The sequence below is a fragment of the Vulpes lagopus genome, chromosome 10, assembly GCF_018345385.1.
Source record: "Vulpes lagopus strain Blue_001 chromosome 10, ASM1834538v1, whole genome shotgun sequence".
Lineage (NCBI taxonomy): Eukaryota > Metazoa > Chordata > Mammalia > Carnivora > Canidae > Vulpes > Vulpes lagopus.
In genome coordinates this window covers 48,994,943-49,008,742 of record NC_054833.1, presented here as the reverse complement: position 1 = coordinate 49,008,742, position 13,800 = coordinate 48,994,943, and the positions used below count along the sequence as shown (strand labels likewise).

The window sequence follows — 13,800 nt, the reverse complement described above, 5'->3', positions numbered from 1 at the left end:
CCCTTTGTTTTGTTTCTTAGATTCCGCATAAGAGTGAAATCATACAGTACTTGTCTTTCTCTGACTTAGCATTATGCTCTCTAGCTCCATGTTGTTGTAATGACAAGAGTTCACTCTTTTTTGCGGCTCATATTCCATTATACACACACACACACACACACACACACACACCATCCTCTTTATCCATTCATCTATGGATGGATGGACACTTGGGCTGGTGTCATGATTTGGCTGTTGTAAGTAATGCTGCAATACACACTAGGGTACATGTATCCCCTTGAGTTAGTGTTTTTGTATTCTTTGGGGTAAATATCTAGTAGTGCAATTGCTAGATCTTAGGGTAGCTCTATTTTTAACTTCTCGAGGAGCTTCCACACTGTTTTCCACAGTGGCTGCACAGTTTGCATTCCCCCCAACAGTGCGAGACAGTTTCCTTTTCTCTGTATCCTCAGCAACACTTGTCCGTTTCCTCTTCATCCTCAGCAATGCTCATTCCTTGTGGTTTTCATTTTAGCCATTCTGACAGGTGTGAGGTGATATTGTGGTTTTCATTTTCATTTCCCTGATGATGAGTGATGTTGAGCATCTCTTCATGTCTGTTGGCCATCTGGATGTCTTTGGAGAAATGTTTATGTCTTCTGCCCATTTTTAATTGGATTATTTGGTTTTTGGGTGTTGTGTAAGTTCTTTATATATTTTGGATACTAGCTCTTTATCAGATATATCATTTGCAAGTATCTTCTCTTGTTCAATAAGTTGTCTGTTAATTATGTTGATTGTTTCCTTTGCTGTGTAGAAGTTTTTTATTTTGATGTAGTCCCAATAGTTTATTTTTGCTTTTGCTTCCTTTGCCTCAGGAGACATTATCTAGAAAAATATTCCTATGGCCAATGTCAGAGACATTACTACCTTTGCTCTCTCCCATTCCCTTTTTTAAAAAACCTTCAGTAGTTTCCCAGTACCAGAGTTGAAACTTTGGCATGGCTTTCAGAACTTCCGATGAACTCAATACATCGTGACTTTCTAGCCTCTTCTATAGCACTATTACTTACACAGTGTTATGCATATTTTATTATCTCTCACATCTCTGGGCCTTTGCTCCTGTTGTTCTCTGGGCAAAAATCCTTCTTTCCATACCTTACCTTGCTCCCCATCTTCCCCCAAGCACAGATGCATGTACCATAGTCTGTATGGGACTGTGTTGCCACCATCCATCTCCACAGCTTAATATGTCACCTCTCCAGACCTTCTCCAACCATAGCCAATGTCCTTGTCTCTGGTACTGACTGATGTCTCTGTTAGAAGCATTAGTTTTAATATACCCTAGGCTTTCTAGATATTCATTTACCTGGTTTCCTTAGTACAGTTTATACTCCTTAGAATAGCACCTGGATACATGTTGATGCAGTCTCTCATCCTCATTCAGCATTATTCCTCTGATGTAGGAGCCTTTCAAATACATATTTCTTTAGTGAGCGCATGAATTCACAGCTTATTGGCTTACCCTCTCATCCAGTTTGGTTGGGTAATCATGGAACATGCTGCTCTTTTCTTGCCCAACACCACTGTATTATTTCTTAAATGTATACAGTTTTAGAATGAAATGGGATCAACTAGCTAACATTTAACATCTTAAATGCCCTAAGAACTGATGTACTCCATAAGTAATGATACTACTCTCAATAAAAATCCCTCTGTCATAAGAATCTCTTTTTTTCATAGAAGATTTTGTTAAATAGCAGTTATTTAAGGGGAAAAAATCATCATGGCTTTAATTTCTCAGTAGTTAATAACTTCTAGATCTTAGGAGAAAGCTAACTCCAAGAAAGTGTAGCAATTTATTACCTGGGGAGAGTTCTGTGGCAAGAAATTAAAATGTTAATGAAATTATGTTAAGAGAGAAGTGGGAGGGGATCGCTGCTCCTTGTCTATAGCTACTTATTTTAAAATAATTTTTCAAAGGCTACCATCTAAATTGTTAAACTGAAAGAAATGTCTCATTTTCAACAAGAAATCCTTGCTTCCTTTCAGGTGTCTTACTGGTTTTGTTTCGGGTTTTTTTTTTTTTTCCTAATTATATTTCCATTTTCTCCCTCCTCCCTTTACTCCTGCCCACCGTCAGACCACTGTGTTTCTTCTGGATCACTGGCTCCTTCTGGATCACTTTCATGCTCATGTGCCTTCTCGGCTTTCCATCAGCATCCCCTGATTATCTTCACTGGCCGAGGTATTTGTGACCCTTACATCTTCAGTAGCTTTTCTTACAAAAAAACATGGGTATGTTTGGCCTTTCAAAACTAAATGTTACCCCCCCCTTCCCTCTGAGAAACATTGCTCTAAATTATTAATTTAACAAGACTCATATGGTAAGATCATGAACAAAGGCATAGCATGGGGCATTTGAACTCCCAAGTGGCTTGAGTTTTTGGTTGTGTAAACATGTGGTAAGAAGAGCTAGTGGGACACCATCATAATCTTTGTCTCCATAGTCTGTCTTGTCATTAGTAAAGAGAGAACTTTTAGAAAGTGAGAACATAAAATAATAAGAATCAAGTTTTCTGGGGTTTTTTGTTGTACAATTTCACTTTTCCCATAAACTTTAAGATAATACTTAGCATTTACTATGTGCCAAACACTGTTCTAAGTTACCTTGTGTACTAAACCATTTAATCTTCATAACAACCCTATGCTGTTGGTGGTGTATTACTCCCATTTTCTAGTGGATAAAACTGAGACACAGAGCAGTTAAATAACTTGTCCAAGTTGTTGGAAGCAGTTAAATAACTTGTCCAAGTTGTTGGAAGTAGTTAAATAACTTGTCCAAGTTGTTGGAAGATGGTATGGTATGATGTTGGTTTTTATATTCACAAATTATAATCTCTTCCTCTTGCCCATCCTCTATTCTTTGGACCCCATGCTGGAGTAAACTCTTACCTGGAATTTATAATAGAGATTCAGAGACATGTTTCAGAATAGCACTAAATCAGATCTTTAGAAATAGTGGTACCTCCATAGGAAAGCATGGCCCAATCTAGTCCAGTTCTATTTGGTACACTGAGCAATTGGTTTGTCATTGAGACAGAGTTTGAGTGGGATACCATATCCTTTTTCTAACCTCAAAATAGGGGTGCCCAAATATGGCAAAGCAGATAAATTAAGGAAAGTGATAAGCTAGTCTTAAAATTATTGATATAAAAATTCTTGGAAATATCAGCATATATAATTCTCTCAAAATGTAATTGTGTTTCTATATTAGACACTATTAATATAAGTCACAATGTTAGTCAAAAAAGTGTGATCACCTTAAAATCTGAATGCTGCCCACATTCCTGATTTTTTTTCCTAAATTTTTCATGTAGGAGGAAAACATATTTCTATAAATGACTTTTCAAAGGCTCTATATAGTGTGGTGTGTATGTGTATAGATGTAGATAAGCAAGTAGTTACATATAGCTAACACTTCCTGAATGCTTACTACGTGCCTGACTTCACTCTCAGGTTCTTATATTTATTAGCTCATTCAGTTTCAAAACAACCATATTCTATTTTTTTTTTTTACAATTGAGAAAAATGAGGTACAGGGAGGTAAATTTGCCCAAGGTGATATATATGTATGTTGTATATATATACAACACACACGTAGATATACAACATACATATATACCAATAATAAAACTCTAGAGGTATTCCCGTCAATATTGGGGACAATGCAAAATAGCCAATTAATGCACTGTAATTAGACAAAAATATGGAAGAAGAGTTATAAAAATTGGTAAGGAAGAGGCCATCTGATGATTTTATGTCATATATACCTGGAAATCCCCAGAACCTCAGTGAAGCACTGATAAAGGCGCGAAGAGGTCACTGACATACCTAGTTTTCTATGAATAAAATAATTTTTTGGACACCAGTAGTAACTAATCAATAAATAAATGAGAGAAGGGGGGAGAAACCTTCATTCACAGCAATAAGACAAAAAATATTTTAAGATAAGCTTAATAAGAAATTTATGTCTCTCATGAGGAAACCTAGGGAACTGTATTGAAAGAAAAAATTTCAGTAAGTTCTTTTTTGTAATTTACAAACTATCCTGTGAATTTCAGGTGTACGTCATAGTGATACAATATGTTTATACATTACAAAATGATCCCCATGAAAAGTCTAGTTACCATCAGTCAGCCTACAAAGTTAGTACAATATTCTTGACTACATTCCTGTTCTGTACATTAGGTCTACGTGGCTTATTCATCATGTAGTTGGAAGTTTGTACCTCTTAATCCTCTTTATCTATTTTGCCCACCCCCAACCCTTCTGCACTGGGTAACCACTAGTTTGTATTCTGTTCCTGTGAATCCGTTTCTATTTGTTTTGTTTTTTTAGGTTCTGCCTGAGTGAAATCATATGTTATTTGTCTTTCTCTGACTTATTGCACTTAGCATAATGTCCTCCAGGTCCATCCATATTGTTGCAGATGGCAAGGTCTCACCCCTTTGTATGGTGAGTAATATTTGTGTATGTACCATATTATTCTTGATTCAACAGTTGAACAAATCAGGGTGCTATTACCATAGCACGGTCTCCACCAAACTCCCAACAGCTTTTTGGTTAAAATCTGACAAAATAATTGTAAAGTATCTGGAAGCATGTACATGTAAAAATAGCCAGGATAAAAATATGAAAACAAGGAGAACTTGCACGTGCAGGGTTCCCAATATATTATAAGTCTCCATCCCTGATACATGGTACAGGCACAGAACTAGGAGATCAATGGGACACAAATGGAACTGTGGAAATAAGCCCAGGTTTATAAGACATTAGTATAAAATAGGGTCCTATTACTCCCTTTGCTCAAACTCTCTGAAAGTTTTTCATCTGAGAATATGAGCCAAGGCCTTAGTGGGATCTATGATCTTGCTTCTCAAGATAGCATCCATGGGCCAAGGGCAGTGGCGTCCGCTGTGAGCTTGTTAGGAGGCAGAGTCTCTGGCCCCACCCCTGACTTCCCAAACCAGAACCTTGAATATCTTCACAGAGCAGATGCTATATAAAGTCTGAGAAGTGTTGCCCTTCAGAGCTCCATGTGACCTGGCTTCTCCTGAGGGTCCCTTCTGCCCTCCACCTTCTGACTCCCCTCCCTGCTCACTTATCGCCAGTATGACTGGCCAGGTTGCTACTACACACACACACACACACACACATTGAGGGCTTCATTGAGGTGTCTGCACGAATCTCACCTTATCAGAGAGGCCTTCCCTGACTCAGAGTTTCCTTCTAGCCTTTACCATCATCAACTGGTATGTATGTACTGTTCATGTTCCATTGCTCCCCTGTGAGCTTGGTGACAGAGAGGGGCTTGCTTCATGCTCACTGTATCCCCAGCACCTGGCACCAAGGAGGTGCCCAATTGCTGAGTGAAGCTGGTATTAAAAACTGCAGTTGAGATCTTGAAGAGTCCTGTAGAGGGAGAAATTCATGCAACTCTTGTTGTTTATTGTAGTTACAATCTGTGAAGTTGCTGAAATGAACCATCAGTCCTCAAGGAAATACAAGACTACGTTCCTGTGAGCCTCTGGTCAGAACATTCTCATGGGCCCATCAGCACATAGCTTGTTGTATGCATGTTGCTGCTGTTTAAAGACACGTTATTTAAGATCTGTTGACTCGTGAATGCTTGAACTTGCAGCCAGCAGCGCGGTAACTCCTGCCCGCCCAAAGCTCACCTGCCTCACATCCCTTCTCCGTCAGGCACCTGCCAGCCCTCCCGCACTTAAGAGCACTGGCCAGCATTCGGGGGCTAGGCTTGGAGGCAGTTTACATGGCAAAATCTCCAACAAACACCCCCGAATGCAAAAAGACCTAACACCAAGTGGTACTTTTTGGGACATGTGACTACAGTATGAGAGCTTAGGGAGGCAAAGCCTCACTTGGTTCAGCCTCAGCTGGAATGTGTCCTCAGGCAACTCAGATTTTTTGCCTCTCTGCACACTCGCATGTCCACGGAATGACTCTGAAGCACCAAGAGTATTAATTTGGAGATTACAAATACATTTTTACGAGTAGGCGAATCTGCAAATGCAGAATCTGCAAATAATGAGGACCAACCACACATCCTTCTTTCAATAAATATTTATTGAGTTTCTCTCTGCTCTGCTCCCAGAATTATCCACCACTCAGACATTTATTGAGTCCTGGCCTTATGCCAAGCCCTGTGCGCCACTCAAATAATCCAAAGATAAATTTAACCATGTTCCAGGGAAGGTTTCCTGGCAGAGTTGGGTCTTAGCGGAGTCTTCAGTAGTAATGGGTAAGATTTTAATATGTGAAGCTGTGGAGAAAGGTATTTTAGAAGAAAGAAGCTTTAAGTCACTGGGCTTCTTAAACTTGGGTGCCCATTAGACTCATCTGGCCTATGGCCAGTCCAGAAAATAAACATATGTAGGTGTGAGACTCTGGCAGCAGTCTATTTAAAAACTTCCCAGATGATTCTAGTGTGCAACCAAACTGAGAGAAGTGTTGCTATAAATACTCGTGTTTGGGTAGAATATAGGTTATGTGAAGGGAAGGACAAATAAATCTGGAAAAGGGATTTTGACCCAGATATTGAAATGCCATCATTTATTTAGCAAACATTTATTAAGTGCCCGCTGTGTGTCAGGCACTTTGCAGGGTCCTGGAGACACATCAGAAAACAAGACAGGAATCCCTGCCTTGTTAGAGTTTACGGTCAAATGGTGTTGGCAGCTGTTTAGGATGATTCATGTTCTAAATTTAACTTATTATAGTATACGATGATTTGCATTTAGAAGGAATCTTGTCCTAAATGCTCAGAAATCTAAATTATTACATCGCCCTCTGATATGAATAGAACTCCGTAAAGAGAAACTCTGTTATAAACTTCTGTGCTGATTTCACTCAGCATTGTCTAACACAACCATTTATTTTGTCAGCCTCTCAATGTTTTTTCAATTGCTTGCACGCCAGGACAGTTGTCTAAAACCAGTAGTGTGCAGTAATTTAGAATCACTGGTATGAGGGCCATTGGAAGTACTGACTCAGGCATTTCATTCTACCATCTAAGAAGAATTGGTATGTAAGGCATTATTTCTGTCTTGATTATCAATAGGAATTTAGCTGGAACTCATAATAAGAAGAACTTCTATTGGGTCATAGCTGGTTTGTAGTTGCTTTCATATTGTTTACTGCATACCATGCTTTTTTTTTCCCCTGAGTTCCTTTACACAGTACACTCTTAACACACTCTTCCAGACCATTTGTAAGAACAGACGGACCTCATGATAGAGCTTTCATTTAATCTTCATAGCCTGACTCTGCCAATCTCTCTTTTCCCAGTGCTCCTGACCAAGCAATGTTTGAATTAGTTTGCTAAGTAAAATAATTTAATGCCTAAAGAACAAGCCCTGTGCCCATCCTCAGCTGGGATGGATAGCCCGGAGATAGAATGATGTACACAAATGAGCATATACTGGATAGAAAATGGCATAGACCATGGGATTGGTAAAGGTCCATAGCATCAGGAGAGAAGAGTTGAGTTCTGATCAGGCTTGGATGATGGTGTTGCGAATATTATCATTACTCTACCAGGCAAAGTGTCATTAAGTTGTTAGAATTCAGAGAACATCTTGTGTATATTTTATATAAAATCACACTTTTGGTCAGCTTTTCCTCAGAGTTTCAGTATACTTAATATAACTGTATTTTATTAATATGGATGATAGCATGTGCTTTCTACACCTCTTTTAAAATAACTTATGGCTTTTTTCCATCATGAATTTTCTCTCCCTTACTCCCTTATTCATGAGCTGTGTTAATAACCTGTTCCATCGGCGTTTAGGATATCATTGATATTCCCTGAGCTTTTCTAAAATTCCTTGATTATTTACGAGTTTGATGAGAGTTGAAGATCATCTTTTTAAAGTCTTATTTGTTTAATGAATTTTTTAAACTACTGCATGGGAAGTTAATACTGGGAAATAAATGAAGTCTTATACTGTGGGTTATGTTGTCACTTCAAAGGACTGCGAAAAAGTGTTTCTTTTTAGACCACAAGGAAGAGATAACTATTTGGGGGGATTTGTTTAGTATTTGTCTCTGAAGCGTAAAGAGAATTAAGGTTTGTTCACTCTGAGTGATATGGCACTGAAAGATTGTCAGACCTGTAGAATTTTTATTTTGAGAAACATTATCTTCCCTCTTTGTTACAGAATTTTTTCTTTATTTTTTAAAACCTTTCCCTTAATGTGTGTTTTGAAGTAGTCTGATCAGTTAATTTATATCAGTCTTTTTATCATTTTTTTTTCTGTAATAGTTCTTTATAGCAAAGCTTTTGTTGACAGTTGTTTGAAGGGGATGTTTTTCCTGCCTTAGTCCTGAACCAATTGAGAAATAGACAAAGAGGCCAGGCAGATGGACATCAATATAGCCCCCACCCCTTTTTTTAATAGAATGATTGCAGGACATGGCTTAAGAGCTCAGCTTGAAGGGCTTAATGACATTGAACCCTCCAAATTAGAAAGCTTTAACCACCTAGTCTCAGGCAGTGCTGGGGAGCAAGGCAGTCATGGACTCTCTGCCCCTGGGGAGATCCCAAAGAGACAAGTTCAGAGGAAGGGACCAGGCTTTTCTCACAGAATTACTCTTCCCAGACTCACCCACCAGATGAGTCATCCTCCAGTGAGGAGGCTGAAGCCAGAGCAGGAGACCACAGTAAGAGGCCTGCTCTCTCAGTCCGCAGCTGCCCTGAGCATTGACAGTAGCCTCAGTGGGAGAACCAGGGCTACAGGGACATTGCAGAGAGCTGAGGGCTCTTGGGAAGGTCATCCTGACATTAAAGAGAAAACCTGCCCGGGAGCACTTCTGTTCACATGTTAGTACCTGATTGATTTTGCTCCATTCTCTTACACTGTGTGTGTGTAAGTTAGGTTTTTTTTGTTGGCTCTTTTTATTTTTTTTAATTCTCAAAAATAATACAAGTTTTTGCTGAAATTTTAACATTTCCACCTTTAGAGGACAATTGGGAAAATCTGATAGGACAGCTTTGTTTCCATGGGGTTATTGTGAGGATCAAAAGAGATTGTATATTCATTGGGGAACAAATCTATATTAAAAGAAAGGTACCAGGAAGTGGGCTCGCTACACCAGTGATCAAGATGATTGATTCCAAAGATGAGCAGCAAGGCCCACGTGTTCACCTTCAAACTTCAGCCAATGGGCCAAGGTCCTCTCCACATAGTTGAAGCTCCTAACGTTGGACACACCACTGGTCCTGACAGATGCTCGTGTGCTCCCAGAACCACGTGCTGCCTCCCGTTCTGGCTGTACACCCCAGGTACTGGGGCACCCCACGCAGAGCCCAGGGTAGTTGTTTGTATTTGCTTTGCGGTGGCAAGTGGACCAGGGCCTGTGACTGAGAAAGCCAGACGGGGCTTTTCACCTACAGATGTTTTAATGTGCTTAACGTTATCCAATACTAGCAACCAAGATAGTCTAAATACCACAGCAGGATCTGATTAGCTTTTTCAGATCACTGCCTTTATTTGCTGTTTGCAAAAAAGCTTAATCCAGTGCTAGAGATCAGGCTCCCTGTTGAGCCCTTGGGTAGTTTTCTTTCCTTTGTGTTCATGGTGGCAGGAATTAGTGAGAAGATTCCTCTTCCTCCTCCTCCTATTCTCCTCCCCCCCCCGCCACCCCTGAATTAAAGCTAGAAAGTAGTAACTATAGTAGCAAGGGATAAAGAGAAGAAAGCAATCCCAGGGCAAAAGAGAAGACTTTGTATTCATACTAAATAGTTTACTTTTTATACACAAAAAAGTTTTAATATGAATTCATAAACACTGACCTCACTGACTCGTCAGTGCATAGCTTAAGTTTCATTAGGTTTTAGTTGTAATCACTTTGCATTAATGTCTAGTTTTAGTTTTTATCTTACTAAATCAAACTCGGTTTTACCAAAAGAAGTACATTTACCAATCGTCCGACTGACCTTGATTTATATTTCTCACTCCTTTTACTCATGAAATTTCAAAAAAGAAATACTACACCACTTACAAAAAAATTTAAAAAGATACATTTTAACTCTCTTCATTTCTGTGTTCAAATGTTTACCCAAGACGTAAAATTTGAATTCTGGGTAATTCACCTTATAATTTGCAATAAACTGTAATATTAAAGCATTAATATTATCTTTAACAGGCTTCTATGAGACCATAGGCTTAACCATGCAGAAACATTTCTGCAACCCTTGGCAAAAGAATAGTTTTCTTTAGAAATTAGTTTGGCATGCAGACATAATAATAATAATAATATTAATAATAACGACATTTAGGTTAAAATATCTTTACAGATTTTGAAATTTCTAACATTTTGGGAATGATATGCTTTCATAAAATATTAAGCTCTTTTGAGGAAAACTGCAAGTGGTGATGTAAAGCATACGTTGTATTTTTTATTTCTGGTAACAGTAATTTCTTTAGGCTTTTAGTATGCATAATGTTCAATGTTTTCTTCAGTGAGATAACTGAAAAATTTTAACTATGTAGAGTAGACCTTCTCTCTCTTAGGGTTGTAAACAGAGAAAATCTTCTTTACACTTGAGTGGGCACAGTAAGTCCCAACAGATACTACTTTTCCCCCAAATATTCCCAGGTGACCCTAATTGTGAGCATCCTTGGTATTTGTATATGTGTAAAGAGAGACTGATTTAGGTGGTTTGGGGTGCTTTACCCAAATCTTATATCTTGGAAAAGTCTAGGCTCTGTGTAATTCAGCCTATATCAGAAAGTTGTGGAAGCAGCTCTTGGCTTCGCTCTTGTCATCTGTGCTGGAATGAAAAGTGGATGTGTGCGTGTGTGGGCGGATGGGGGGGCACTATTCACAGAAGTAGGTAGTAGGACAGCTGTACGAGTCTTTTTCCTTTTCCTTTAGCGGAGAGCTAGTTTCACAACACCTAATGTTGTTTACATTTTGATTGAACTTTTGTAATAACCAGAGACCACTCAAAATGTACATTATGCAGCTCTCAAAAGCAAGTAGCCCTGGCATTATAAATACTGCAGTCTGGAACTGTGGAAATAAATCTGGGGTAATAAGGTTCCTCCCGGAGAGGCCGACTTGTATATTCTTCAAAAATACTACATTATTTCTTCTTCATAAAGTTAACTAGCTCCTGAGCTGACATTTGAGTATTACATCTGAAGAAATTTTATGAAAAATCAAATGCTTTTAACAGGTATAATATGTTGTGTATTAACATAAGGAAAGCTTTTAAGGACCTGAGTAACTGGAACCCATAATAAAAGAATCTTACATTGCAGTTGGACATGCATATATGGTGGGCTATGCTGGTGATTTAGGTTGAAGTTAAATAGTTTTGTCTAAAAGTACAGTTTGGATGACACATTTGGCACACAGTTGAATCACACTTGTTTTATCTTCCTACACTGTGCTTTTAGTGAACTTTCTAAAATTCTGTTTGTAAGCCCTTAAGCCTTCGTCTTTTGCAATCTTACTTTCATTATCTCTCTCCTTTTTTTTCATTTTATTGCTTTGCAGCAAATTAATATCTAAAAATGTTTCAAAAAAAATAAAAAATAAAAATGTTTCAGATATCCTAGTGTTTGCAGGGAAATAGTTTTACTAGAGCCTTCTGTCCCACTTCACTACCAACTCATTAAAGAGAAGGGATTAATGCAGTAGGAATTGCTACTTTGACACACCTCCTGTTCCTTATTTCTCAGAACCCAAAAACTAATAGACTGGAGTAAGCCTCAACTTTTTGGAAACCTGCAACTTTTACTACTTAAAAATATAATTGGTTTCTTTGTTTCGTGCATGAAAAACAAGGAGGAAAAGCTGAAGGCTGCCCAAGCCAGGTGTTTCTTGTTGGCAGCCTGCTGCCTAATGACTGGGCTCCCAAAGAGCAGCTGCCTACGAGTCGGCTTTGTCTGGCCTATTGTTGGAGCACACCCCTCGTTAATACACATGCTGCCCCGGGCAGACCCTGAGAATGACATCAACTTGCTTATCTTAGAGACCTGCGAACCTGACCCCGGGTGCTGAGGTTGGCTTGCATCTGCCCGGCCAACTAATTGTGAGCTCTCTGGCCTGTGATTGGCTGTTACTCTACTCGGTAATAGGTTAAGCAAAGACATTGCCATTCCATCTGTTCAACCATTCATTGTTCTTCTTGCCTGCCTGCAAGTCTGCAGCTAAAACTGTGTTAAGGAGCTACTGCTGAAGCTGCTGCAGAAACCAATGTCTTTGTATTTTCCTGCTAACGTGAGTATCTGGGCTGCTTAATGCCTCACCAGGTAAACTTTGCTAAATATTGAGAGTATTAATTTGAACTCTGTAAAGGCCAGAAAACCCCTCAAATGAAAAGCTACAAATTTTTCCATAGTGCCAAAATACAACAAAATTCTCTTATGTAGATTATGTCTAGAGTCACATAAATAATGACAGCTTCACAAATGTTTGCAAGGCATTAGGCATGGCATGTGATCATTTGGTGCTTAAAGATAAGTTATAATAGGTTCTAATGTTTTGATAAACAATGAATTTGGGTTTTATATTGTCACATTCTTATGTTTCTTCAAGTGTCACAATCGGACTTAAGCGATGTAAGCTGGTAGTAAGATTTGATTTTTTTTTTTTCCATTGTCTTAAAAATCTAGCTGGGAGAGATGGGTTGACATACAGGTAGATGTTTCAGACAGCTTGTTGTAAATATGATGACGAAGCAGCCACCTGCTTTGTCAGCAGTTTCAGTAGTCACCTGTAGTTTCTAATTTCTCCCACCTTTCCCCGTCCCCCCCCCCCCCCGCCCTGCATTAGTTTGAAATATTAAATTGAAGGTGTCATTGAAGGGACGACTGCTTGCAGGAGTTCTGTAATGGGGAAAGGAGGAGGAGACAAAGACGTTCATCTATCAGTTGGGAGGGAAAGAGTGAGCATAAAGGGTTAAAAAGAGGTTTTCATTTCTACCACATGCCCTATTGTGTGAACATATGCATGAGTCTATTGAAAGTTTTCAGAAGATGGGCAGGCCACCAGTTGCTGGTCTCCTGCAGTTCCAGTAGACATCTGTTGCCCCAGAGCATTAACCAATCTGTTCAAAGGGACATCCTTCCTTTGTTAGCCAGAGGGATGCAGACAACAGCACTCACTGAAATACAATGGTAATTAAATACACAGAGACTACAGCAGTAGGTATTTATTACATATTCATTATTTTATTTTCATTGTTCTCATAGTATTACCATTTGGATAACAACCAGAACCCACTTTATGGCATTGTAACTTTTATGTTACAAACAAGCAAATTGATTTAACAACTTTGTGGTCTAATATTCCTAATTAATGTGAGGCTTTTTATAATTTTTTTTTTTTTTGCCACTGGATTTGAGGTGAAGGATTATCCAAGTCATCTAATGAGAACTTTCAAAGATCTCACCAAATGGGGGAATTGGTGTGTATACAACAAATTTCTAGTAAATAACCGTATCATAAAGCTGTTTTCAGTTAGTACAAAGTTTTTTTGACAATTAAAATAATTAGTTCAACTTCATCATCTACGAAAGTAGCATGAAAATTTGGAGCTTTTTCAACAACTAATATGTGATTTTTTAACTTAGTAGGCCTTTAACAAGAAAAATTATTTTAGTTTCTAGTAGAGTATCTGGAGGGAGTCGTCGTCTTTATAAGTGTAGAAATCTGTGTTCAGACCATTATATTTGTGCTTTTGTGCTAATGAATACAGTGTATAAGGGCCAATTACAGTGTCTT

The 13,800-nt window shown here is 38.6% G+C and overlaps 1 protein-coding gene across 14 annotated transcripts in view; it reads left to right on the top strand.

Annotated features, from left to right (window-relative positions):
* The window catches only part of ZC3H12C (zinc finger CCCH-type containing 12C), a 75,155-nt gene that overhangs the window by 15,715 nt on the left and 45,640 nt on the right, over positions 1–13,800 (top strand). For 5 of the 14 annotated variants that reach the window (XM_041771102.1, XM_041771101.1, XM_041771100.1 and 2 more), the window contains exons 2-3: positions 2,123–2,227; positions 4,381–4,497. The exons of 3 other annotated variants lie outside the window; for them this stretch is intronic. In XM_041771102.1, the coding sequence (XP_041627036.1) occupies positions 4,441–4,497 (57 nt within the window). In that variant the 5' untranslated portion in view covers positions 2,123–2,227; positions 4,381–4,440. Of the gene's footprint in view, positions 1–662; positions 2,228–4,380; positions 4,498–13,800 lie in introns of those variants that run through there. 6 more of the 14 variants (XM_041771097.1, XM_041771095.1, XM_041771094.1 and 3 more) reach the window with 3 other exon arrangements.